The following is a 26,278-nucleotide window of genomic DNA, read 5'->3' as shown; positions in this document are numbered from 1 at the left end:
CCACGCTGGGTCCTCCATTGTTCACCCCCCCCCCCCCACACTGGGTCCTCCAATGTTCACCCCCCCCCCCCCACACTGTCTCCTCCATTGTTCACCCCCCACAGTGGGTCCTTCATTGTTCACCCCCCCTGCACGCTGGGTCCTCCATTATTCACCACCCCCCACACACACACACGGCAGTTCCCCCACGCTGGGTCCTCCATTGTTCACCCCCCCCTCGCTGGGTCCTCCATTGTTCACCCACCCCCCCCCCCCCCACGCTGGGTCCTCCAATTGTTCACCCCCCCCACACACTGGGTCCTCCATTGTTCACCCACCCCCCCCCCCCACCCCCACGCTGGGTCCTCCAATTGTTCACCCCCCCCCACACACTGGGTCCTCCATTGTTCACCCCCAGCCCCACTTCGCTGCTGCCACCCCAAAAGACCCCGTTAAACATTCCACTATCTAGACCGCCTGTTACCAGATGTGAATGCCCAAGTATTTCCGTAAAACTCTTTGGTTTTAAAACTCATTCCTCGCTTGAGGTTGCCATCTTCAGTTTAGTTTATTGTCACGTGTACCGAGGTACAGTGAAAAGCTTTTGTCGCGAGCCAACCAGTCAGTGGGAAGACAATACATGATTACAATCGAGACATCCACAGTGTACAGATGCATGATAAGGGAATAATGTTTAGTGCAAGGTAAAGCCAGTAAAGTAACGATTAAAGATGGCCACTGGGTCCCAATGAGGTAGATAGTAGTTCAGCGCTGCTCTCTGGTTGTGGTGGGATGGTTCAGTTGCCTGATTACAGCTGGGAAGAAACTGCCCCTGAATCTGGAGGTGTGCGTTTTCACACTTCTGTACCTTTTGCCCGATGGGAGAGGGGAGAAGAGGGAGTGGCCGGGGTGCGACTGGTCCTTGATTATGCTGCTGGCCTTGCCTGAGGCATAAATGGAGTCAATGGAAGGAAGGTTGGTTTGTGCGATGGTCTGGGCTGCGTCCACAATTCGCTGCAATTTCTTGCGGTCTTGGATGGAGCTGTTCCCAAACCAAGCTGTGATGCATCCCGATCTTCTCACATGCTTTGGCTTTCTGCCACCTCTCAGTCTGGATTCCAGGTCTCCACCCATGCTCTGATCTCTGCCTTTAGTCCTGAAAGAGCCACCAGGTTCTCAGCTGCCTCAATGCAAATTGTAGATGGAGTCAATGGTTGGATGTCTGGACTGGTTGGATGTTGGATGTTGAATGGTTGGATACACTGGAATTTAGAAGGATGAGAAACGTATAAGATTATTAAGGGGTTGGACATGTTAGAGGCAGGAAACATGTTCCTAATGTTGAATGTTGGGGGAGTCCAGAACAAGGGGCCACAGTTTAAGAATAAGGGGTAGGCCATTTAGAACGGAGATGAGGAAAAACTTTTTCAGTCAGAGAGTTGTAAATCTGTGTAATTCTCTGCCTCAGAAGGCAGTGGAGGCCAATTCTCTGAATGCATGCAAGAGAGAGCTAGATAGAGCTCTTAAGGATAGCGGAGTCAGGGGGTATGGGGAGAAGGCAGGAATGGGGTACTGATTGAGAATGATCAGCCATGATCACGTTGAATGGCGGTGCTGGCTCGAAGGGCCGAATGGCCTACTCCTGCACCTATTGTCTATTGTTAGGTCTGTGTGATGGCCTGTCCTACATCTACCGACATGGTACCACACCACAAAAACACAATGTCATTACTGTGGCAGTACATTAAGTAGTATTAATTGGAAATTAGACTTTACCCAACTGCTTGCAGTAAACGTATGCTGATTGAGGTGATTGTTCGAGTCCGTGCCGACGAGCGATCCCCGCAGATTAACGCTACCCCAGTGACAATTTACATTTACACCAAGCCAATGAAGCTACAAGCCTGCACGCCTTTGGAGTGTGGGAGGAAACCGACGGTCTCAGAGAAAACCCACGCAGGTCAGGGGGAGAACGTACAAACTCCGTACAGACAGCACCCGTAGTCAGGATCGAACCCAGGTCTCCGGCGCTGTAAGGCAGCAACTCTACCGCTGCGCCACCGTGCCGCCCGGTTGTAATTGTACTCCAGTTGCCAGTGTCATCAGTGGGTTAAAGTGAGCACAACTCAACATAAACTGGTCGTAAAATAAGTGCGTCACAGTCCAGCAAAGAATGATGGAAAATGCTGAAATATATATTTTGCCGTAGATATTACTTAACTATCTCGTGGCGATCATGATTCCCCAAATCAAGAATTTCTACAATGGATGAATAGTGAGCGGCCTGGATTGAGTGGGTGTGGAGAAGATGTTTCCACTAGTGGGAGAGTCTAGGACCAGAGGGCACAGCCTCAGAATAAAAGGACGTACCTTTAGGAAGGAGATGAGGAGGAATTTGTTTAGTCAAGAGGGTGGTGAATCTGTGGAATTCATTGTCACAGACGGCTGTGGAGGCCAAGTCAATGGATATTTTTAAGGCATTACAAATCAAGAATCTACATCTCTGCCTTAAATATATTCACTAACTTGGCCTCCACAGCCTTCTGTGGCAAAGAATTCCACAGATTCACCACCCTCTGACTAAAGACATTTAGAAACATAGAAAATGGGTGCAGGAGGAGGCCATTCGGCCCTTCGAGCCAGCACCGCCATTCATTGTGATCATGGCTGATCGTCCATAATCAATAACCCGTGCCTCATCTCCTTCCTAAAAGAACATCCTTTAATTCTGAGGCTATGACCTCTAGTCCTAGACTCTCCCACTAGTGGAAACATCCTCTCCACATAAGGGTGGCACGGTGGTGCAGCGGTAGAGTTGCTGCCTTACAGCGAATGCAGCGCCGGAGACTCAGGTTCGATCCTGACTACGGGCGCCGTCTGTACATAGTTTGTACGTTCTCCCCGTGACCTGCGTGGGTTTTCTCCGAGATCTTCGGTTTCCTCCCACACTCCAAAGATGTACAGGTATGTAGGTTAATTGACTGGGTAAATGTAAAAATTGTCCCTAGTGTGTGTAGGATAGTGTTAATGTGCGGGGATCGCTGGGCGGCACGGACTCGGTGGGCCGAAGGGCCTGTTTCCATGCTGTATCTCTAAATCTAAAAATCTAAAAAAAAAATCCACCCTATCCAAGCCCTTCACCATTCTGTACATTTCAATGAGGTCCCCCCTCATTCTTCTAAACTCCAGCGAGTACAGGCCCAGTGCCGACAAACGCTCATCGTATAGAGTCATTGAGTGATATAGTGTGGGAACAGGCCCTTCAGCCCAACTTGCCCACACCGGCCAACATGTCCCAGCTACACTAGTCCCACCTGCCTGCGCTTGGTCCATATCCCTCCAAACTTGTCCTATCCATGTGTTAATATGATGAAAGGTTTTCAGGTCGGGAAGACATGCAACTTGGACAGGAACCTCAGGTGTGGTGTTTTCAAGTACCTGATGCCCCTACCTTCCTCAATGATCAAGGCTGTGGGTTTGCAAGGTGCGGTTGGATTAGCCCAGCACATAACTGCAGCGCAACAATGCTTGATAGCATTAATACTTGGACAATGTAGTTCAATGTGAAGAAGTGAATGATTAAGTAACATCATTCTGTATCACATCCAGAGGCAGCTGTTTAAAAGAAAAGCCACAATGCTTTTTTTAGTGCACAATTACTGTATCATTTTAAAAATATAATTCACAATGTGGGATAAAAAAATTAAGTAGATAAAAATCCAAAAGATCCATATATTATATATGACAATTGAGCTGCATTGAATTCCATATTAATTGAATGTAAGCAAATTTCTGGTCAAAGGAGCCTCTTTTTCATAGTCAGAGAGTCAGAGCGTGGAATCAGGCCCTTCGGCCCAACTTGCCCACACCGGCCAACATGTCCCACCTGCCTGTGTTTGGCCCATATCCCTCCAAACCTGTCCTGTCCATGTACCTAAGATAGACACAAAAAGCCGGAGTAACACAGCGGGACAGGCAGCATCTCTGGAGAGAAGGAATGGGTGATGTTTCGGGTGGAGACCCTTGCCCTTGTCCATGTACCTGTCGGTATCCGTTGTGTAGGAAAATAACTGCAGATGCTGGTACAAAATCGAAGGTATCACAAAATGGTGGAGTAGCTCAGCGGGTCGGGCAGCATCTCTGGAGAGAAGGAATGGGTGACGGTTTTGGACTCGTTTTCACACCTTACCCTTCCAACATCTCTGAGTCTCGCTCTCCCCTGACTCTCGGTCTGAAGAAGGGTCTCGACTCGAAACGTCACCCATTCCTTCTCTCCAGAGACGCTGCCTGGCCCGCTGAGTTACTCCGGCATTTTGTCGCGCCGTTGGTATCCGTTCCCCTGTTGGTGAATGCGAGTGACCGTTCCGTGAGAGGGTGCGGACGGAGGCGAGAGGTTCACTTCTCTTTCCCCCTCTTCCCTTCCCTGCTGGATTTGAGGAAGTCGCTCCTGAGCAGTCGGTAGAAGAGCACGATGTTCATCAGGGTCATGATGGCCATGCCGGCGCTGCCGATGCTGTAGGTGACGAGCGGGACGTTGTCTCGGTTCAGCACCAGCCAGCGGGTCATCCAGGCCAGCGTGCTGATGCGGAAGACCACGTAGGTGCCCAGGTTGACGATGCTGTTGAGGGTGAAGGCGGTGGCTCGGTGCATGTTGCCCATCAGAAGCATCTGCCTCAGGTGGAGGAAGATGGAGTTGACCTCCACCAGCAGGGCCACCACGGCGAAGCCCACGTAGCGGCAGAGGCACACGGACATGCCGAAACAGGTGATCACCTGGGAAGCAAAGAATATTGCACGTCAGGGCACCTGGGAAACACTGGAATTTAGAAGGATGAGGGGGGTCTTATTGAAACATATAAGATAATTAGGGGATTGGACACATTAGAGGCAGGAAACATGTTCCCAATGTTGGGGGAGTCCAGAACAAGGGGCCACAGTTTAAGAATAAGGGGCAGGCCATTTAGAACAGAGATGAGGAAGAACTTTTTCAGTCAGAGAGTGGTGAAGGTGTGCAATTCTCTGCCTCAGAAGGCAGTGGAGGCCAGTTCGTTGGATGCTTTCAAGAAAGAGCTGGATAGAGCTCTTAAGGATAGCGGAGTGAGGGGGTATGGGGAGAAGGCAGGAACGGGGTACTGATTGAGAGTGATCAGCCATGATCGCATTGAATGGCGGTGCTGGCTCGAAGGGCTGAATGGCCTCCTCCTGCACCTATTGTCTATTGTCTATTGAAAGGCTCCATATTGCCTGAGAAATTTAAATTTACAAAAAAAAAACACTAAATATTCATAGTTCATAGGTTCTAGGAGCAGAATAAGGCCATTTGGCCCATCAAATGTATAAAATCGTGAGAGGAGTAGATCGGGGAGATGCATACACTCTCTCGCCCAGAATAGGTGAATCGAGGACCAGAGGACGTAGGTTTAAGGTGAAGGGGAAAAGATTTAATAGGAATCTGAGGGGTAAGTTTTTCACACAAAGGTGTGGTAGGTGTATGGAACAAGCTGCCAGTAGTTGAGCCAGGGACTTTCCCAACTTTTAACAAACATTGGGCAGGTACATGGATAGGACAGGTTTGGAGGGATATGGGCCAAACACGGGCAGGTGGGACTCGTGCAGCTGGGACATGTTGGGCGGTGTGGGTAAGATGGGCCGAAGGGCCTGTTTCCAGGCTGTAGGACTCGATGACTCTATAAGTCTACTCTGCCATTCAATCATTGCTGATCAATCTTTCCCTCTCAACCCTATTCTTCTGCCTTCGCCCCATAACCTCTGACACCCGAACTAACATTAGAAATATTGGAAATCTGAACAAAATAAAAAGCCGGAAACACACAGCATTGAATTGAATTGAAATACAGCATGTGGAAACAGGCTCTTCGGCCCACCGAGTCCATGCCGACCATCGATCACCCATTCACCTTGTTGCACATTATCCCGCTTTCCTGTACACTGCCGGCAGTTTACAGTGGCCAATTAACCTGAAAAATGATCGAAACAAGGAACTGCAGATGCTGATTTACAACAACAACAAAAAAAGACACAAAGTGCTGGAGTAACTCAGTGGGTCGGGCAGCATCGCTGGAGAACATGGATGGGTGACGTTTCCAGTCTGAATATTGTCAATGAATATTGTTCCATCGCTTAACACCGTCTTACTGATATTAGTTTTTTGAAAATGGAATCAATGTTACCTGTGCACTGTTAACTATTCAACGGTTAAGTCACAAATCCTCCTCCACCGTACGTACCCTTGTTGACAAGGAACAATATTTAACAATTGGGAACGGATCTTTAAACTGCGGCACGGTGGCGCAGCTGGTAGAGCCGCTGCCTCACGGCGCCATCGACCCGGGTTCGATCCTGTCTGCGTGGAGTTTGCACGTTCTCCCTGTGACCCCATGTAGGTTTCCTCCGGGTGCTCTGGTTTCTTCCCACGTTCCAAGGACATGTGGGTTTGCAGATCAATTGGCTGCTGTAACTTGCCACTGGTGTGTTGGGAGTAGGGTTGCCAACTATCTCACTTCGAAATATGGGACAAGGTGACATCACCGCCCCGCGCCCCATGTGACCTCACCCCCAGCCAGCGGCCGCCTGCTCCCGCTCCACCAATGGCAGCCGCCCGGGCCGGGAGGCGGGTTGCTCTGTGGAATTCTCTGCCTCAGAAGGCAGTGGAGGCCAATTCTCTGAATGCATTCAAGAGAGAGCTAGGTAGAGCTCTTAAGGATAGCGGAGTCAGGGGGTAGGGGGAGAAAGCAGGAACGGGGTACAGATTGAGAATGATCAGCCATGATCACATTGAATGGTGGTGCTGGCTCGAAGGGCCGAATGGCCTCCTCCTGCACCTATTGTCTATTGTTTTTTACGCAACCTTCGTCAGGCGGCGCCTGGACCTCCGGACCTACACTGTCCTGACCTTCAGTGACCGGGCCTACATCGCCCCCCCGGGCCTAATACGGGACAAGGGCGGTCCCGTACTGGACAAACCAATTTAGCCCAAATTTAGCCCAAATTTCAGGGGGTATGGGGAAAAGGCAGGAACGGGGCACTGATTGAGAATGATCAGCCATGATCACATTGAATGGTGGTGCTGGCTCGAGGGGCCGAATGGCCTACTCCTGCACCTATTGTCCATTGTCTAAAATACAGGATGTCCCGGATAATAAGGGACAGTTGGCAACCCTAGTCGGGAGGGAGTGGATGAGCAAGTGGAAAGTAAAGAACGAGTGTGAACTGGTGATTGATGGTTGGCGTGGACTCAATGAGCCTGTTGCCATACTGTATATCTAAATTACTCCAACAGAAATCTTTCATAAAACTCAGTAAAATAACTCCATACGTGTTGTGTGGTTGGGAGTGGAGGCTGGTTTATAGTAGTCACATTATACTGTTGATTTTTGATGATATAAAATGAATTCACATCCATGTTACATGGATATGCAGGGAATGACTGGGAAACACATCAGGTGCAGGCAGAGGTGGATAGGTTAGCTTGGCATCATGTTCAGTATGGATATTGTGGGCCGAAGGGCCTGTTCCTGTGCTGTATTGTTATAATGTCATAAGGAACAGGAGTAGAATTAGGTCATTCGGCCCATCAAGTCTACTCCGCCATTCAATCATGTCTGATCTATCTTTCCCTCCTAACCCCATTCTCCTGCCTTCTCCCCATAACCTCTGACACCCGCACTAATCTATCTACTATCTCTGGCTTAAAAATATCCACTGACGTGGCCTCCGCAACCTTCTGTGGCAAAGAATTCCACGGATTCACCACAACTAAAGAAATGTCTCCTCATCTCCTTCCGAAAAGAACATCCTCTAATTCTAATTCTCATGGGTAAAAAACGAACTACAGATGCTGGTTTACACCGAAGATAGACACAAAATGCTGGGGGTTTGGTAACCCATCTCCTTCCTAAAAGAACGTCCTTTAATTCTGAAGCCATGATCTCTAGTCCGAGACTCTCCCACTATGTTCTATGGCTGTAATCTAACTCAATCACAGGTGGCAGTGTGCTTGGCCCTGCACGACAATGAACTAAATTTACTTGCACTGCAGAGGGAAAATTCACACGTGTAACAGAAGTCAAAGAAACTGGCTGAAAATACAACGATTTGCCACCAGTTATTCAAATGTGAATCTTACGATTTTATTGCAGGTCTCTTCCACAAACACCACTTAATCTGGCCCTGGTGCCGAGACCACACTCCAAAGACGTACGGGTTTGTAGGTTGACACACAAAAGCTGGAGTAACTCAGCGGGACAGGCAGCACCTCTGGAGAGAAGGAGCGGGTGACGTTTCGGGTCGAGACCCTTCTTCAGGGGACTAGTCAGGGCAATGGGAACCGAGAGATACAGACAATGATGTGGAGAGATAAAGAACAATGAATGAAAGATATGCAGAAAAAAGTCACGATGATAAAGGAAACAGGCCATTGTTAGCTGTTTGTTGGGTGAAAACGAGAAGCTGGTGCGACTTGGGTGGGGGAGGGATGGAGAGAGAGGGAATGCCGGGCCTACCTGAAGTTAGAGAAATCAAATTCATGCCACTGGGTTGTCAGCTGCCCAAGCGAAATACGAGATGCTGTTCCTCCAATTTGCGTTTATCCTCGCTCTGTCAATGGAGGAGACCGAGGACAGAAAGGTCGGTGTGGAAATGAGGAGAATTAAAGTGTACCGGTAAATCCAGTTTTGTAGGTGAATTGGCTTGGTTTAAATGTAAATTGTCCACAGTGTGTGCAGGGTAGTGCTAGTGTGCGGTGATCGCTGGTCGGCGCGGACTCGGTGGGCCGAAGGGCCTGATTCCGCGCTGTATCTCTAAACTAAACTAATCTGTAGCACAGGCTCCCCTTGTGATTGTTGGGGATATTCAGTACCGTGTCACTAAGCATGTGAGAGCTACCCCATGTCAAGCACAAGACATGATTGTTCCTGTTGCTCTGCAGGATAATGGGTCACTGTGGGCAGGGCAGAACAAATGAATGGCTGTTACAGATTTTAAATTGTGCACGTGGTTTATTAATCATTCATTCAACTTTGTCGTGGACTGGTCACATCGCTTGCACAACGATGAGGCTCATGATAAGAGAATTAAAGTTTTCGCAAACTAATTCTTCTCCCCCCCCCCCCCCCCCCTTCTCACCAGGACTCTGTCTAGAGTCACAGAACTAAGTTGAGCAGGGCAGGGAGTTCCAATGTTTTCATGGTCGGCTGTCTCAATGGATAAAACATGTCAAACCAGGGGATAGACACAAAAAGCTGGAGTAACTCAGCGGGTCAGGCAGCATCTCTGGGGAGAAGGAATGGGTGACGTTTCGGGTCGAGACTCTCCTTCGGACTAACGTCAGAGGGGAGGGGGGGAGGGGGGGGAAGGAGACAGATAGATAAGGAAAGGTGAAGGTGTGAAAACAGGGCAAAGGGAATGGAGATCAAGGAAAATGTAGAATAGGTCATTGTCATCGATAGGAACCTGTTTTCACACTGTAAGACTCTATGCTGGTTTATAACGAGGACAGACACAAGACGATACTCCAGCCTCCGTACAGTTTCTGCCGCAATACACCAGAAAATAAGAAGAATATTTATGTTGAGAGAAGTTGCCGGAAACTCTGCAAGATGCGGGTAGATGCACAGAGGCTGTTGCTCAGAGTAGGCGAATCAAGAACCAGAGGACAAAGGTTCATGGGGAAGGGGAGAGTATTTTACAGGAATCCGAGGGGTAACTTTTTTTTCTACACAAAGAGTTGTGGGTGTATGGAACGAGCTGCCGGAGGAGGTAGTAGAGGCAGGGACTATCGCAACGTTTGAGGAACATTTAGACAGGTACATGGATAGGACGGGTTTAGAGGGATATGGGCCAAACGCAGGCAGGTGGGACGAGTGTAGACGGGGCATTTTGGTCGGCATGGGCAAGGTGGGCCAAAGGGCCTGTTTCCGTGCTGTATATCTCTATGACTATACCTAAAAATACATATATACTGATTGCAAACTGTTGCAGAGATAGACTTAGACTTGTTTTACTGAAATATTTCCAGAATAAAGAAGTAATTCTTGGTATTGCACTGAATTGGACTGAAAACGTCTCAATTTTACTTCCTGCAAATGTATTCCAAGTTCACTAGGCTGTCTACAGGGAATTTCATCCGGCCCCACAGTTTCCTGTAACAAGAATGAAGCGATCATTATGAGACAAGGAGCAAAATGTCATCAGCTGCCCCGCTTCGATAACTGCAGAGGAGGGATATCCATCAATATTATTGGCTCCTATACAGGACATGAACAGAATGCACAGCGGTAGAGTTGCTGCCTTACATCGAATGCAGCGCCGGAGACTCAGGTTCGATCCTGACTACGGGCGCCGTCTGTATGCAGTTTGTACGTTCTCCCCGTGACCTGCGTGGGTTTTCTCCGAGATCTTTGGTTTCCACCTACACTCCAAAGACGTGCAGGTTTGTAGGTGAATTGGCTGGGCAAATGTAAAAATTGTCCCTAGTGTGTGTAGGATAGTGTTAATGTGCGGGGATCGCTGGGCGGCGCGGACCCGGTGGGCCGAAGGGCCTGTTTCTGCGCTGCATCTCTAAAATCTAAAAAAAGAATACAGATGCTCCTCGACTTATGATGGAGTTACGTTCCGATAAACCCATCGTAAATCGAAAATATCGTAAGTCGAAAATGCATTTAATACACGTAACCTACCCAACATCATAGCCACCTAACCTACCCAACATCATAGCCACCTAACCTACCCAACATCATAGCCACCTAACCTACCCAACATCATAGCCACCTAACCTACCCAACATCACAGCCACCTAACCTACCCAACATCATAGCCACCTAACCTACCCAACATCATAGCCACCTAACCTACTCAACATCAGAGCCACCTAACCTACCCAACATCATAGCCACCTAACCTACTCAACATCATAGCCACCTAACCTACCCAACATCATAGCCACCTAACCTACCCAACATCATCCTTTAATTCTGAAGCTATGACCTCTGGTCCTAGACTCTCCACATCCACTCTGTCCAGGCCTTTCACTATTCTCATTCTTTAATGAACGTCTCTTCTGTGTCCCGTAGTTGTGTTCTCACTCCCTCACCCACCAGACGCAACAAGGACAGAGTTCCCCTGGTCCTCCCCTTCCACCCCACCCACCAACCTCCGCATCCAACACGTCATCCTCCAACGTGATCCCACCTCCTGTTACGCCTTCTGCAGAGACCGCTCCGTCTGCAACTCCTTGGTTTGTTCATTTCCTTCCCACCCAAATCAAAACTCGATATGAATGCTAACATTGCATTGCAAGTCCTTACTACCAAATCAACTTGCAAATTAACCTTTTGCGAATCTTGCAGCAGCACTCCCGAGCCCCTTTGCACCTTGGAACATGACGATTTCCAGCGCACCATTCCTGGCAGGCACTTTTCTGTGTACACTCTTAATCTTGGCAGGTCTGTGGGTATAAAATCCACTCCCACCGTGGGGAACTCGAGGCAGGAAGAATGCACTGCCAATTTCCACAGCTCTGCATTCGAACCAGAAGCCAAATCAATGAGGAGGCTCTGCATTGCAGAGACTGCAAATAACAAAGTTTAACTGAGAGAACAACAGGATGTGCAAAATGATGTATGACTCGAGCCTATTTGGAATTATTCAACACTTTCCCCAGTCAGCCCCCAGCTTGCATTCCCCACATTTACCCAAGTTTCCAACGTTCTCATGCCACAAACCCTGGTTTGACAAATGACCTGAAACCGGTGGCACGGTGGCGCAGCAGTAGAGTTGCTGCCTCACAGCGCCAGAGACCCGGGTTCGATCCCGACCATGGGTGCTGTCTGCACGGAGTCTGTACGTTCTCCCTGTGACCTGCATGGGTTTTCTCCGGGTGCTCCGGTTTCCTCCCACACTCCAAAGAGACGTACAGGTTTGTAGGCTAATTGGCTTCGGTAAAACTCTAAATTGTCCCTAGTATGTGTAGGATGGTGTTAGTGTGCGGGGATCGTTGAGATGGCGCGGACTCGGTGGGCCGAAGGGCCTGTTTCTGCGCTGTATCTCCAAAACTAAACCAAAGGAGTGGAGTTGCAGTAAGCAAATGTTGAGTTTTGGAAATCTACACGGAGACACTCCCAACATTTGACAGGGGAGAGTTTTCACCATTTTCCGACCAGTAACACATCCCACAACATCTGGCCAGCAGATTTTATTTTATTTCTGGCTTGGGCGTCACAGAATTTTAATGCAAGCTGACATTTTCTTGTTTGATTGGTTTCCATTCTCAGACACGATGCTGGGAGAGTGCGATCTTCAGGATCATTTTACCCGTTCAGGCAAAGTTTCACGATCCGGTAAAAGTCGCTGCAACAGGAATAATCTGCAACTATAATCCGCTGAAGGATGAAGATAAACAAAAGGAAAAGTTCACCGAGTTGCCTTGGCTCCCTCCCCAACTTTGGTGGGAATTCCAGAGAATGTTGTGGACTTTTAGCTGTTTGCGGTGGGATTTTTTTGCGGAGGAACCCCATCTCAGGAATCCCTGTGGAAAAAAAACCCGGTCAATGATCCCTGAACTTAACTTGGATGCACGTGGAGAAGGAGCGAACAAACTCCGCACATACACGCACCATTGGTCAGGATCGGCACGGTAGCGCAGCGGTAGAGTTGCTGCTTTACAGCGAATGCAGCGCCGGAGACTCAGGTTCGATCCTGACTACGGGTGCTGCACTGTAAGGAGTTTGTACGTCCTCCCCGTGACCTGCGTGGGTTTTCTCCGAGATCTTCGGTTTCCTCCCACACTCCAAAGACGTACAGGTATGTAGGTTAATTGGCTGGGTAAATGTAAAAATTGTCCCTAGTGGGTGTAGGATAGTGTTAATCATATCATATCATATCATATATCTACAGCCGGAAACAGGCCTTTTCGGCCCTCCAAGTCCGTGCCGCCCAGTGATCCCCGTACATTAACACTATCCTACACCCACTAGGGACAATTTTTACATTTACCCAGCCAATTAACCTACATACCTGTACGTCTTTGGAGTGTGGGAGGAAACCGAAGATCTCGGAGAAAACCCACGCAGGTCACGGGGAGAATGTACAAACTCCTTACAGTGCAGCACCCGTAGTCAGGATCGAACCTGTGTCTCCGGCGCTGCATTCGCTGTAAAGCAGCAACTCTACCGCTGCGCTACCGTGCCGTGTACGGGGATCGCTGGGCGGCACGAACTTGGTGGGCCGAAAAGACCTGTTTCCGGCTGTATATATATATGATATGATAACCCGGGTCTCTGACGCTGGATGGCGGCGAGTCTACCACTGCCCCACCGTGAAACCTGTTCAAGAACATTTGTCAGACCAGGGTTCATTGCTGTTTATTTGCACAATGCTATGACAACAGCAGTGGCGCAGCGGGTAGTGTCGCTGCCTCACAGCGCCGGGGACCCGGGTTCGATCCCGACTACAGGTGCTGTCTGTACGGAGTTTGTACGTTCTCCCCGCGACCTGCAAGGGCTTTCTCCGAGATCTTCGGTTTCCTCCAACACTCCAAAGACGTACAGGTTTGTAGGTTAATTGACTTGGTGTAAATGTAAAATTGTCCCTAGTGTGTGTAGGATGGTGTTAGTGTGCGGGGATCGCTGGTCGGCGCGGACTCGGTGGGCCGAAGGGCCTGTTTCTGCGCTGTATCTCCAAACTAAACTAAACAATAACCTATATAAAAATATGGTGTTTATACTCTGTTAGATTTCACATGTTTATGGACCCTACGGAAGGACAAAACGACCTATGTCCGAGTTTATTGTAACATGTTTTCAATCTTTGATCCTTCTCATTAGCCACAAAACAAACTCTTCCATTTCTACAACTAATGTGCAGATGATAACGCTGAAGAAGGGTCCCGACCCAAATCGTCACCCGGAGATGCTGCCTGATCCGCTGAATTACTCCAGCACTTTGTGTCTATCTGAGGATGATAATGTTTGCTGATCCTTCTTTAGTTTAGTTTTGGAGATACAGGACAGAAACAGGCCCTTCGGCCCACCGAGTCTGCGCCGACCAATGATCCCCTCACACTAACACTATCCTACACACCAGGGACAATTTACAATTTTTACCGAAGCCATTTAACCTACAAACCTGTACGTCTTTGGAGTGTGGGAGGAAACTGGAGCACCCGGAGAAAACCCACGCAGGTCACGGGGAGAACGTACAAACTCTGTGTAGACAAGCGCCCGTGGTCAGGGTCGAACCCGGGTCACTGGCGCTGTGAGGCAGCAACTCTACCGCTGTGCCACCGAGCCGCACATTTCTTTCTGGAGTAATTTGAAGTTTCTTCCCACGTGTGTCTCCCGTGGAACTTGAAATTTGCCTCCACATTCACAAACATCCCGCTAATTTCACACTGCGTCAAATTTAGCAATAAACAGTTTCTGACATGATTCAAAACGTAACCTTCCAAATTACTATTGGCCGATATTTTATGTTCATAAGTTCTAGGAGTAGAATTAGGCCATTTGGCCCATCGAGTCTACTCCACCATTCAATCATGGCTGATCTGTCTTTCCCTCTCAACCCCATTCTCCTGCCTTCTCCTCATAACCCCTGACACCCATACCAATCAAGAATCTTTCAATCTCCACCTTAAAAATATCCATTGACTTGGCCTCCACAGCCATCTGTGGCAATGAATTCCACAGGTTCACCACCCTCTGACTAAAGAAATTCCTCCTCATCTTTCTATAGGAATGTCCTTTTACTCTGATGATATGACCTCTGGTCGTAGACTCTCCCACTACTGGAAACATCCTCTCCACATCCACTCCATCCAGGCCTTTCACTATTCAGTAAATTTCAATGAGATCCCCCCCTCATCCTTCTAAACTCCAGCGAGTACAGGCCCAGTGCTGTCAAACGCTCATCAAACGTTAACCCAATCATTGCTGGGTATTTTGAACACTACCAGTTAAAGCATCTGGAAAGCCAGAGTTGGTTGGTATCATAATCCTGGAGAAAAATTATCTTTAAATGTCAAGCAGACTTTTGGAAATTAAAACAATGCCGTGAACTGGCACTAACTGCTCCAAAAAAAAAAGTGTGGTATGTCAAAATAAACACGGATCTGTATCGACAGAGCATATTTCCTAATCTTTGTACATCCCAAAATAACTTACATGCAATGAATCACAATGACTTGGCAAGCCAATGGCTCCCATCCACACACTGAAGAAATATGAAGCAACTTTTGTTACATCCTCATTTGTGCTTTTGACAACCTACTTTTTATAAATCCCTGCACACTCCTGTTAGTCAACTCAAATTTCTAAGTGTCCAGCCTGTCCTTTTTAAATATAAAATTTTAATAATTTCCACAATACAATTGTTAAAATTAATGAAAGAAAGGAACGTATTTTCTATTTAACAGAGTCATGGAGTCATACAGTGTGCAATCAGGCCCTTCGGCCCAACACAATTATCTAAACACGGCCTCACCGATGTGAGAGAAAAAACCCCAAAATCATACAAATGCATGGACCCGTCATTCACATAAACATCTACCTGAACTACAGTTTGAAGCCCCCAGCTATTTACTGCCAAGTTGTAATTGCCTTCATCTGTGGAATCTGTGGAATTCACTGCCTCAGAAGGCAGTGGAGGCCAGTTCTCTGAATGCATTCTTAAGGATAGTGGAGTCAGGGGGTATGGGGAGAAGGTAGGAACGGGGTACTGATTGAGAATGATCAGCCATGATCACATTGATCATGTGCTAGCTCGAAGGGCCGAATGGCCTACTCCTGCACCTATTGTCTATTGTCTATTCACCGTGCTGCACAGGGTTACCGAGAAAGACATGCTGAGTTACTCCAGCACTTGGTGCCTTTTTTTTGAAAACCAGCATCTGCAGTTCCTTTAAGAAGGGTCTCGACACCCATTCCTTCTCTCTTCTCTCCAGAGATACTGCCCGTCCCGGTGAGTTACTCCAGCATTTTGCCGCCTCTCCGCAGTTCCTCGTTTCGACCAGTAAATATATAATAGGCGCAAAGAAACAAAATGATAACAATCACGGTTCATTCCCCTTTCCCTCTCAGAATTAAAAAAAAAAAACCAGATCAATTTCCACGTGCAGACTCCATCTGATGTGTTGCACTTGCTGGCTCCAAGTGAGTCTGGGCAACGTTAGAAGCATCTTACCACGGCGTGATGGAAAAGCAGCTCCCAGGAATGTTGCAACCTCTGGTTCCACAGCATGTCTGTAAAATCATGGACGAAATAACCTACGTGTGGAAAATAACAACCAGTTTAACATTTGCAATTCTTCATCCACAGTTCTCCCTGCAACAACACGTTCTTCATTAGACAATAGACAATAGGTGCAGGAGGAGGCCATTCAGCCCTTCGAGCCAGCACCGCCATTCAACGTGATATATGGCTGATCATTCACAATCAGTACCTCGTTCCTGCCCTCTTCCCATAACCCCCTGACTCCGCTATCATTAAGAACTCTATCCAGCTCTCTCTTGAAAGCGTCCAGAGAATTGGCCTCCACTGCCTTCTGAGGCAGAGAATTCCACAGATTTACAACTCTCTGACTGATCTCCGTTCTAAATGGTCTACCCCTTATTCTTAAACTGTGGACTATTAAACTATTCTCAATGAATGAAGGGTTGTTGACGTTTGGAACAACTTGGGCATAGAAAGCATAGAAAACAGGTGCAGGGGTAGGCCATTCGGCCCTTCGAGCCAGCACCGCCATTCAATATGATCATGGCTGATCATCCCAAATCAGTACCTTCCACTCTCAGCAAACATACTGACATTGTCACCATCCTCAATATTCCCTGACAAGATTATCCGAGAGGTAGATAGGTAGACAGACAGACGGAAAGCAGCCGTTGTAAACATGCACCCCACAGAGGCACGTTGGCGCAGATGGTAGTTCCACTGCCTCACAGCATCAGAGTCCTGGGGGGCGTTCCCGACACCAGTTGCTGTCTGTGTGGAATTTGCACGTTATTCCCTTATCATGTATCACACAACGAAAGCTTTTCATTGTACCTCGGTACACTTGATGATAAACTAAACTGAAACTGAAACTGATAATGAAATACTGCCTTCAAAGAAGCACCCTCCATTGGGATGTCAGGGTGGTGCAGCGGTAGAGTTGCTGCCTTACGGCACCAGGGACCCGGGTTCGATCCTGACTACGGGTGCTGTCTGTGTGGAGTTTGCAAACTGTAAATGTTCTCCACGTGCCCACGTCGATTTCCTTCCAAACTCCAAAGACGTGCGGGTTTGTAGGTTGATTGTCCCCTCTGTACATTACCCCTTACTGTGCGAGGAGCAGATGGGAAAGTGGGATAACATGGAACTAGTGTGAACGGCTGATCAATGGTCGTCGAGGACTCGGTGAGCCAAAGGGCCTGTTTCCATGCTGTGGAAATGAAAACTAAACTAAAACTAAACCAAGCACATGATGCAGAGCTTTGTAAATCTCCTGTGAGGAGTGCCAATGGGACCTTTTACCCAAGCAATCAATGCGATCTGGGCCTATTGCCTCATCTGACGAGTGGGATTTCCAACACGGCACTCCCGGTATTCTCCCTTCTCCCATCACGCAGTAGATACGTAAGCTGGAAAGCATGTACCATTAATATTTAACAACAGCTTTATCTGTGCTGTTTATCAGACTCTGGAATGGACCTCTGGTCTGTTTAGTTTAGTTTAGAGATACAGCTCGGAGACAGGCACTTCAGCCCACCGAGTCCGAGCCGATCAGCAATCCCCGCACATTAGCACCATCCTACACACACCAAGGACAATTTATAGGTAGACACAAAATGCTGGAGTAACTCAGTGGGTCAGGCAGAATCTCCTGACCCGCTGAGTTACCCCAGCATTTTGTGTCTACCTTCGATTTAAACCGGCATCTGCAGTTTTTTTTGCCCTACGGGGACAATTTAGTTCAATCCTGACTACGGGTGCTTGTCTGTCCGGAGATTGTACGTTCTCCCCGTGACCTGCGTGGGTTTACACCGCGATCTCCGCTTTCCTCCCACGCCCCATAAAGACGTATAGGTTTGTTGGCTAATTGGCGTTGGTACAATTGTAAACTGTCCCCAGTGTGTGTAGGATGGTGTTAGTGTGCGGGGATCGCTGGTCGGTGTGGAAGGTCTTGTTTCTGCGCTGCATCTCCCAACTAAACTAAACTAAAAGTCCTAAAAATACAACAGCCCTGTTTAGTTTAAATAAATGAGCTCACTTCATCCAAAACATCTGGGAACAATTCTGTGAGATATACATTTAAACAATTTCAAACATTTCAAGATTCATTGGCATCCAAGTTTCCAACCCACTCTTTGCTTTCAAACAGCAATAATTATTGTTGCATATTGAATGGTAGTCTTGTTTGCTATCACCCTATTCAAAGACCACAACTCATAAACTACATTTTTAACTGAATGTGACTGCTCTTCTGTAAGTGCAAGAATTTGAAGCAAACAGAATCTTATGGTATTTATAGTTAGACAATAGACAGTAGGTGCAGGAGGAGGCCATTCGGCCATTCGAGCCAGCGCCGCCATTCAATGTGATCATGGCTGATCATTTTCAATCAATACCCCGTTTCTGCCTTCTCCCCATACCCCCTGACTCCGCTATCCTTAAGAGCTCTATCTAGCTCTCTCTTGAATGCATTCAGAGAATTGGCCTCCACTGCCTTCTGAGGCAGAGAATTCCACAGATTCACAACTCTCTGACTGAAAAAGTTTTTCCTCGTCCAGTTATGCTGACCTTTTGCGATCCACCCTTCTTTAGGGATTATACAGCAGAAGGAAAACTCACCACAGGGTGATCCTACACCGATGAGCCAAAACATTATGACCGCTGACAGGTGAAGTGAATAACATTGATTATCTAGTTACAATGGCACCTGTCAAGGGGTGGGATATATTAGGCAACAAGTGAACTGTCAGTTATTGAAGGTGATGTGTTGGATGCAGGGGCAATGGGCAGGGGTAAAGACCTGAGTGGCTTTGACAAGGGCCAAATTGTTATGGCCAGACGACTGGGTCAGAGCATCTCTGAAACCGCAAGGTTTGTGGGGTGCTGCTAAAGGATCTGCTGCTAATGTTTTGGTGCCAGATACCACAGGACACCTTCAGGGGTCTTGTAGAGTCCATGCCTCGGCGGGTCGGCGCCGATTTGGCAGCACACGGAGGACCAACAGCATATAAGGTAGGTGGTCATAATGTTTTGGCTCATTGGTGTATTTACTAACTTTGTCGTTTAGGAGAATAGACAAAACATAAGCGATAAAATGGTAGCTAGATGCATTATTTGTCCAGGTGAGGTACAGCAGGTCACTTGTTCCACACTTCTGAATTTAATCTCGGAGACGCAAGGAACTGCAGATGCTGGTTTACCAAAACAAAAAACACACAAAGTGCTGGAGTAACTCATCAGGTCAGGCAGCATCACTGGAGAACACGAATAGGTGATCCGTTTTGGGTCAAGACTTGAAGATATTTTCGGTGAGGTGATGTTTTAGGCTTGGGACCTTAAGAAGTCTAGAGAAGGGTCTCAACCCAAAGCGTCATCCCTTCGTGTCCTGCAGAGATGCTACCTGACCCACTGAGCTACTCCGTAGTGTAAGAAAATAACTGCAGATGCTGGGACAAATCGAAGGTATTTATTCACAAAATGCTGGAGTAAATCAGCAGGTCAGGCAGCATCTCAGGAGAGAATGGGTGACATTCCGAGTCGACACCCTTCTTCAGCTACTCCAGCACTTTGTGTTTTTATTACTGAACTTAATCTTGTTTGACACTAAATTTGACACGAAAGGCCCCGTTTCCAGTCTGCATTTTTCAATCAAAGATGCACTCTGTGCCGGCTTGGAAATATGTTCATGAGCCTAGTATAACATTACAAGAGGCATTGATAAGGTAGACAGCCAGAACCTTTTTTCCCCCAGGGTGGATTTGTCCAACATTAGAGGGCATAGCTATAAGGTGAGGGGGGGGGGGGGGGGAACCATTCTGATATTCTACTTTAATGGAGATGTGCGGGGAAAGGTTTTTTACACACAGAGTGGTGGGGGCCTGGAACGCATTGCCTGGGGTGGTGGTGGAGGCAGATACCTAAAGTGATGTTTAACAGGATTGGAGATAAGCATCTGGGAGTGGTGGGAACGGAGGGATATGGATTATGTACAAGCAGATAAGAATAGGAAAAAAAAACCTGCAGATGCTGGTCTAAATCGAAGGTAGACACAAAATGCTGGAGTAACTCAGCGGGTCAGGCAGCATCAAAGATACTAGAGGAGCAAGATGGACCACTCTGTTGAAATCGCCTGTACTGAAGTGTGGTACGCAACGGAGAGTAACGTCCGCCATTTTAGTAGGCAAAACCCGTCGCTCGCCATGCCTCTCGCAGTGTAATCAGTGTTTTGGGGGAACAGTATGTGTGATGATACCATTAAAATGCAGAATATATCTCATCTATCAATTCACAGATTTTTGTTATTTTTCATTTTTAAATGTTTCTGCATGTTTCTGCCAACTAAAATGGCACCACGACATACTACGGTTTTTAGCGTCGAGTGGTCTATCTTGCTCCTCTAGTATCTTTGGGCATCTCTGGTTGGAAGGAATGGGTGAAGGGACCCCGAAGGGACTCGACCCGAAACGTCACCCATTCCTTCCAGCCAGAGATGCTTGCCTGACTAGCTGTGGCCAGGTTCAGCTCCAACTCCATCATCAAGTTTGCTGATGACACTGTGGTGGTGGGCCTGATCTCCGATAACGATGAGAAGGCCTACCGGGAGTTGGTGACTGATCTGGCACTCTGGTGTCAGGACAGCAGCCTCCTCTTGAATGTCACAAAAACTAAGGAGCTGATTGTGGACTTCAGAAGGGCTCAACATCCGAGGACGTACACGCCACTGGAGATAAATGGGATTACTGTGGATAGGGTGAACAGCTTTAAATACCTGGGAGTCCACATCACAGAGGATCTGACATGGACAACATACATTGCCGCACTGGTGAGTAAGGCAAGGCAGCGCCTTTACCACCTGAGACAGTTGATGAAATTCAGAGTCTCTCTGAGGATCCTTCAGTGCTTCTACTCTGGGGCTGCAGAAAGCATCTTGTCCGGAAACATCACAATCTGGTTTGGGAACAACTCTGCCCAGGACAGGATGGCCCTGCAGAGTAGTGCGTTCGGATGAACGCACTATGGGAACTACACTCGCCCCCCTGCAGGACCTATACATCAGGAGGTGCAGATCCAGAGCCAGCAACATTATGGGGGACCCCTACCACCCCAACAAATGACTGTTCTAGCTGCTATGGTCAGGCAAACGCCTCCGCTGTCACGCTGTGAAAACAGAGAGGATGAGACGGAGTTTCTTCCCACAGGCCATCAGGACTCCAAAGACGTACAGGTATGTAGGTTAATTGGCTGGATAAATGTAAAAATTGTCCCTAGTGGGTGTAGGATAGTGTTAATGTACGGGGATCGCTGGGCGGCACGGACTTGGTGGGCCGAAAAGGCCTGTTTCCGGCTGTATGTATATGATATGATGATATGATGACTGTTAACGCTCATATCACCAGGGACTAATTTAATTTACTGTATTTACTGTATTAATTAATTTTTTGTGATAATTTTTTTTTCTTCTATTCTGTTTTGTAGTTTTAGCGCAATCCGTAAGCGCTGCCACTTTCATTTCACTGCACATCTTGTATATGTATGTGACAAATAAAGTTGACTTGAGTTACTCCAGCATTTTGTGTCGACCAGCAGATGAGAACAGGTTAACTTGGCATCAGGTTCGGCACAAACATTGTGGGCCGTTGGCGTGCTGTGTTGTTCTATGTGCTTCATCATGATCTAAAAGCCCTCTGGAAGTAACTTTACCAGAAGGACTGCAGTGGCTCAACCAGGATCTCGAGGGCACCTGGGGGATGGGTAATAAATGCCAGCCTTGCCAATGCCACCCAGACACAAAATAAGTATAGATAACATGATAAAAATGCAATAGGCTGGTGCGAAACCAGAAACATTCAACATAAACAGCTGCCAATCTCTATGCCCTAAATACGATTTAACCAACCTAAGAAATGATCTCATCACTTTTATCTCAACAAATTAAGACATTTTATAAAAAGAATAGTTGTTGCTTAAACATTTGGAATTTTTATAACCAGTCACAAGATTTAACCATGTTGGCAATAATATTAAAAGGCTTTCCAACAGATGGGAAAAAAACATTTTGATTGGAGGCCAGATGACTTGTGCTAAATTTTACTCTTACAATACAATACAATACAATATATCTTTATTGTCATTGTACAGGGGTACAACGAGATTGGGAATGTGCCTCCCATACGATGCAATAATTTAATTAGCTAGTCAGTATTAATTTAAACAACCCAACGAAACAAATTGTAACAGTTTTAAGACAGAATAAAGTGCAAGTAGATCTGTGCCGGTTCACTGTGCGATGTGACCATCCGGCTCAGTAGGACCGGTTCATAGCAGCTATGGCCCTGGGGATGAAGCTGTTCCTGAGTCTCGAGGTGCGGGTGTAGAAGGCCTTGTATCGTCTTCCCAGGAGTTGGAAGGAGTTCTTCATTTAAGGTTGTTTGTTTATGGCAGCTTTGTGTCTCCTGCTCCAACTTTTGTTTTGCCCTTCCCCTCCCTGCAGGAGCCTCATCGGCAGTAACCACATCATTAGCCGTGCTGGCCTTGAGCACAGAAACACTCCCCTCAAACATCTCCGCCTTTAAACTGCAAGGCCCTCAGAGTCCCGACCCGAAGCGTCACCTATCCATAGTATAAGAAAATAACTGCAGATGCTGGTACAAATCGATTTATTCACAAAATGCTGGAGTAACTCAGCAGGTCAGGCAGCATCTCGGGAGAGAAGGAATGGGTGACGTTTCGGGTCGAGACCCTTCTTCAGACTGATGTCGGGGGTGGGACAAAGGAAGGATATAGGTGGAGACAGGAAGATAGAGGGAGATCTGGGAAGGAGGAGGGGAAGGGAGGGACAGAGGAGCTATCTGAAGTTGGAGAAGTCGACGTTCATACCACCGGGCTGCAAACTGCCCAGGCGAAATATGAGGTGCTGCTCCTCCAATTTCCGGCGGGCCTCACTATGGCACTGGAGGAGGCCCATGACAGAGAGGTCAGACTGGGAATGGGAGGGGGAGTTAAAGTGCTGGGCCACCGGGAGATCAGTTGCGTTAATGCGGACCGAGCGCAGGTGTTCAGCGAAGCGATCGCTGAGCCTGTGCTTGGTTTCGCCGATATAAATAAGTTGACATCTAGGAACTCTCCATGTTCTCCAGAGATGCTGCCGGACCTGCTGAGTTACTCTGGCACTTTGTGCCCTAAGCCATTCTTAAAGCCCATCCCTTTTACCAGGAGTGGTGGCTTTGAGGCCTCAGGTACACTGTTTACAATGCATTGCTTATTCTCTGAATGTGTGCATCAATCTCGGGCAGCTGAAGTCTGAAGCACAGGAAAAGAGCAGTCTCACCCGAAACGTCACCCATTCCTTCTCTTCAGAGATGGCCTAGGAGTAGAATTAGGCCATTCAGCCCATCAAGTCTACTCGCCATTAATCATGTAGTATAAGAAGATAACTGCAGATGCTGGTACAAAATCGAAGGTATTTATTCACAAAATGCAGGAGTAACTCAGCAGGTCAGGCAGCATCTCGGGAGAGAAGGAATGGGTGACGTTTCGGGTCGAGACCCTTCTTCAGACTGATGTCAGGGGGGCGGGACAAAGGAAGGATATAGGCCATTAATCATGGTTGACCTCTCTCTCCCTCCTAATCCCCTTCTCCTGCCTTCTTCCCCTAACCTCTGACACCTGTACTAATCAAAAAGATGCTGCCGTGTCCCGCTGAGTTACTCCAGCATTTTGTGTCAATCTCATACGTGGGGGTCAGTTTGCTACAACAGGGTGATTCCGATGATAAATACTGACTCATTCAAATGACACCCACACACAAAAGACTGGAGTAACTCAGCGGGACAGGCAGCATCTCTGGAGAAAAGGAACAGGAGACGTTTCGGGTCGAGACCCTTCTTCAGACTGAGAGTCAGGGGAAAGGGAAACGAGACATGTAGATGGCGATGTAGAGAGATATAGAACAAATGAAAGTCATGCAAAAAACTGGTAATGGTGATAAAGGAAATAGGCCAATGTTAGCTGTGGTATGAGTTAGATAGAGCTCTTGGGGCTAACGGAATCAAGGAGAAAGCAGGAGCGGGGTACTGATTTTGGATGATCAGCCATGCCCATATTGAATGGTGGTGTTGGCTCGAAGGGCCGAATGGCCTACTCCTGCTCCTATTTCCTATGTTTCTATGTGGCCTAGGTGAAAACTAGTATAGACAAGACTACAAGCCAACTCCAATTACGTTCAGGGATATTTTTTTGCAGTGGGTTAAAGTAAACTATTTTTTGCTGTTCCGATGTAAATATGTATTTTTTAAATGACATATAAGAAGAATTTTTGTTTTTGATGCAAATCAGCTGATAGTACATATAAAGCAGTGCCGAAGCCTAATTGGATGCTCAAATCAATGTCACAAATATGCGCCGACTGCTTTTGTTGTTGTGTAAGACTGCGTTGTGTAAGACCGCGTTGTGTAACACTCGGATTACATCAGTCAGGGAGGGGAACCACGCCACTCAACCCCTCCCTCCCTCCCTCCCATAACATCTCACTACACGTGGATCTGGACTTACCTATGGAGACCGATACCAGACAGTGGGAGGAGGTAGAGTAGGTGCCGATGAGATCCTGGGCCATCCGAGGGTGCAGATAAAAACTGGAAAGTGGGGGTAAAAAAAGGAAAGTTGGAAATCAGCAAAATATTTATTTTTTAAAACTCCACTGTCCAAGAACTTCCCCATTGCATTATCTTAAGTGAGACTTGCCTCGGTGATTTCTAATGGAAAATTCATAGTCGCGGGGTGCGGCTCGGCCGCGGGACATTTCAGCGGGGACTGTGCGGGTCGGTCGGGGACGAGCTGTCTGTCCGTGGGCGTGGGGAAGAGAGTGGAAGTTTTGTTGCCTCCATCACAGTGAGGGGGTGTTTGGAGTCACTGTGATGGACGTTTGTGTTGGGGTCATGTGTCTTGTGTTCTTTTTTTTTGTGTGACTGTTATGTAATTTCGTTCGGTACCTTGGTACCGAATGACAAATAAAGCTCTGTATTCCCTGTATTCTGTATAAAGCTAGACACAAAATGCTGGAGTAACTCAGCAGGTCAGGCAGCATCTGTGGAGTAACTCAGCAGGTCAGGCAGCATCTGTGGAGTAACTCAGCAGGACAGGCAGCATCTGTGGAGTAAATCAGCAGGACAGGCAGCATCTGTGGAGTAACTCAGCAGGACAGGCAGCATCTGTGGAGTAACTCAGCAGGACAGGCAGCATCTGTGGAGTAACTCAGCAGGACAGGCAGCATCTGTGGAGTAAATCAGCAGGACAGGCAGCATCTCTGGAGAGAAGGAATGGGTGACGTTTTGGGTCTGAACTGAGAGTCAGGGGGAGAGGTAGTCTACGGGAGGGTAAGGTGCGAAAACGACAGATCAAAGCAGATGTGGCTAAGGAAATGTAGGGTGGTTCATTGTTTGCTCTGGGGAAGGTGACAATGAAACACTGAAACAGTAAGATAATCACAAACAAAACTGGAGGTATTTATTTCACAAAATGCTGGAGTAACTCAGCAGGTCAGGCAGCATCTGTGGAGAGAAGGAATGGGCGACGTTTCGGATCTGAAGAAGGGTTTCGACCCATTATTCCTTCTCCCCGGAGATGCTGCCTGTCCCACTGAGTTACTCCAACATTGTGTTTAATGCCTTGGGTTTAAACCAGCGTCTGCAGGTTCGTTCGTGCGTCTACAACCAGTGACATTTAAACGTTCAGCGAGACACTCACTCACTCACTCACTCACCAGAGGAGCGCCCATGCCGCGGTCACCACACTGTGCACCAGGGACGTACAGATGTTCCTCCATTTCCATGTGTTTCTCAGGGCTGGCTCGGGCATTGGCAGCAGCCCCGCCGCTCCGTTGATCAGCTTGAAAGCCCCGACAGAGACGCCGACGACCAGCAAAGCGGGGTTGCCCTCCATCCCCGGCCCGGGGCTCCAGTGGTGTCTCCCTCCACACCCGCTGCCCGACCCACTCCGCCCCACACGGCGTCTGTCTTCACCACCAGGCGCCTCCAGACCAGACAGCGGCTGCTGGTTGTTGTGGGAGAGGGGAGGG

The 26,278-nt window shown here is 47.8% G+C and overlaps 1 protein-coding gene across 3 annotated transcripts; it reads right to left on the bottom strand.

Moving 5' to 3' along the window:
• Positions 1 to 425: 425 nt before the first annotated feature.
• On the bottom strand, positions 426 to 26,278 carry tlcd2 (TLC domain containing 2). Of its 3 annotated transcripts, none has more exons than XR_013548927.1 (4): positions 25,964 to 26,278; positions 24,754 to 24,836; positions 4,169 to 4,752; positions 426 to 1,241 (listed from the first exon to the last, which is right to left on the bottom strand). XR_013548927.1 is itself a non-coding variant. In XM_078422099.1 (4 exons), the coding sequence occupies exons 1-4, from the start codon at positions 26,140 to 26,142 to the stop codon at positions 4,375 to 4,377; spliced, it is 723 nt and encodes a 240-aa protein (XP_078278225.1). In that variant the 5' UTR covers positions 26,143 to 26,278; the 3' UTR covers positions 2,927 to 4,374. The 3 variants fall into 3 exon arrangements, 2 of the variants coding, with proteins under 2 accessions (XP_078278225.1, XP_078278224.1); XM_078422099.1 differs by lacking the exon at positions 426 to 1,241 and adding an exon at positions 16,174 to 16,256 and having other exon boundaries at positions 2,927 to 4,752; XM_078422098.1 differs by lacking the exon at positions 426 to 1,241 and having other exon boundaries at positions 2,927 to 4,752.

The sequence above is a fragment of the Rhinoraja longicauda genome, chromosome 26 (genome assembly GCF_053455715.1).
Source record: "Rhinoraja longicauda isolate Sanriku21f chromosome 26, sRhiLon1.1, whole genome shotgun sequence".
Lineage (NCBI taxonomy): Eukaryota > Metazoa > Chordata > Chondrichthyes > Rajiformes > Arhynchobatidae > Rhinoraja > Rhinoraja longicauda.
The sequence above is the reverse complement of the archived record's forward strand: the minus strand, read 5'-3'. Positions and strand labels throughout refer to the sequence as shown.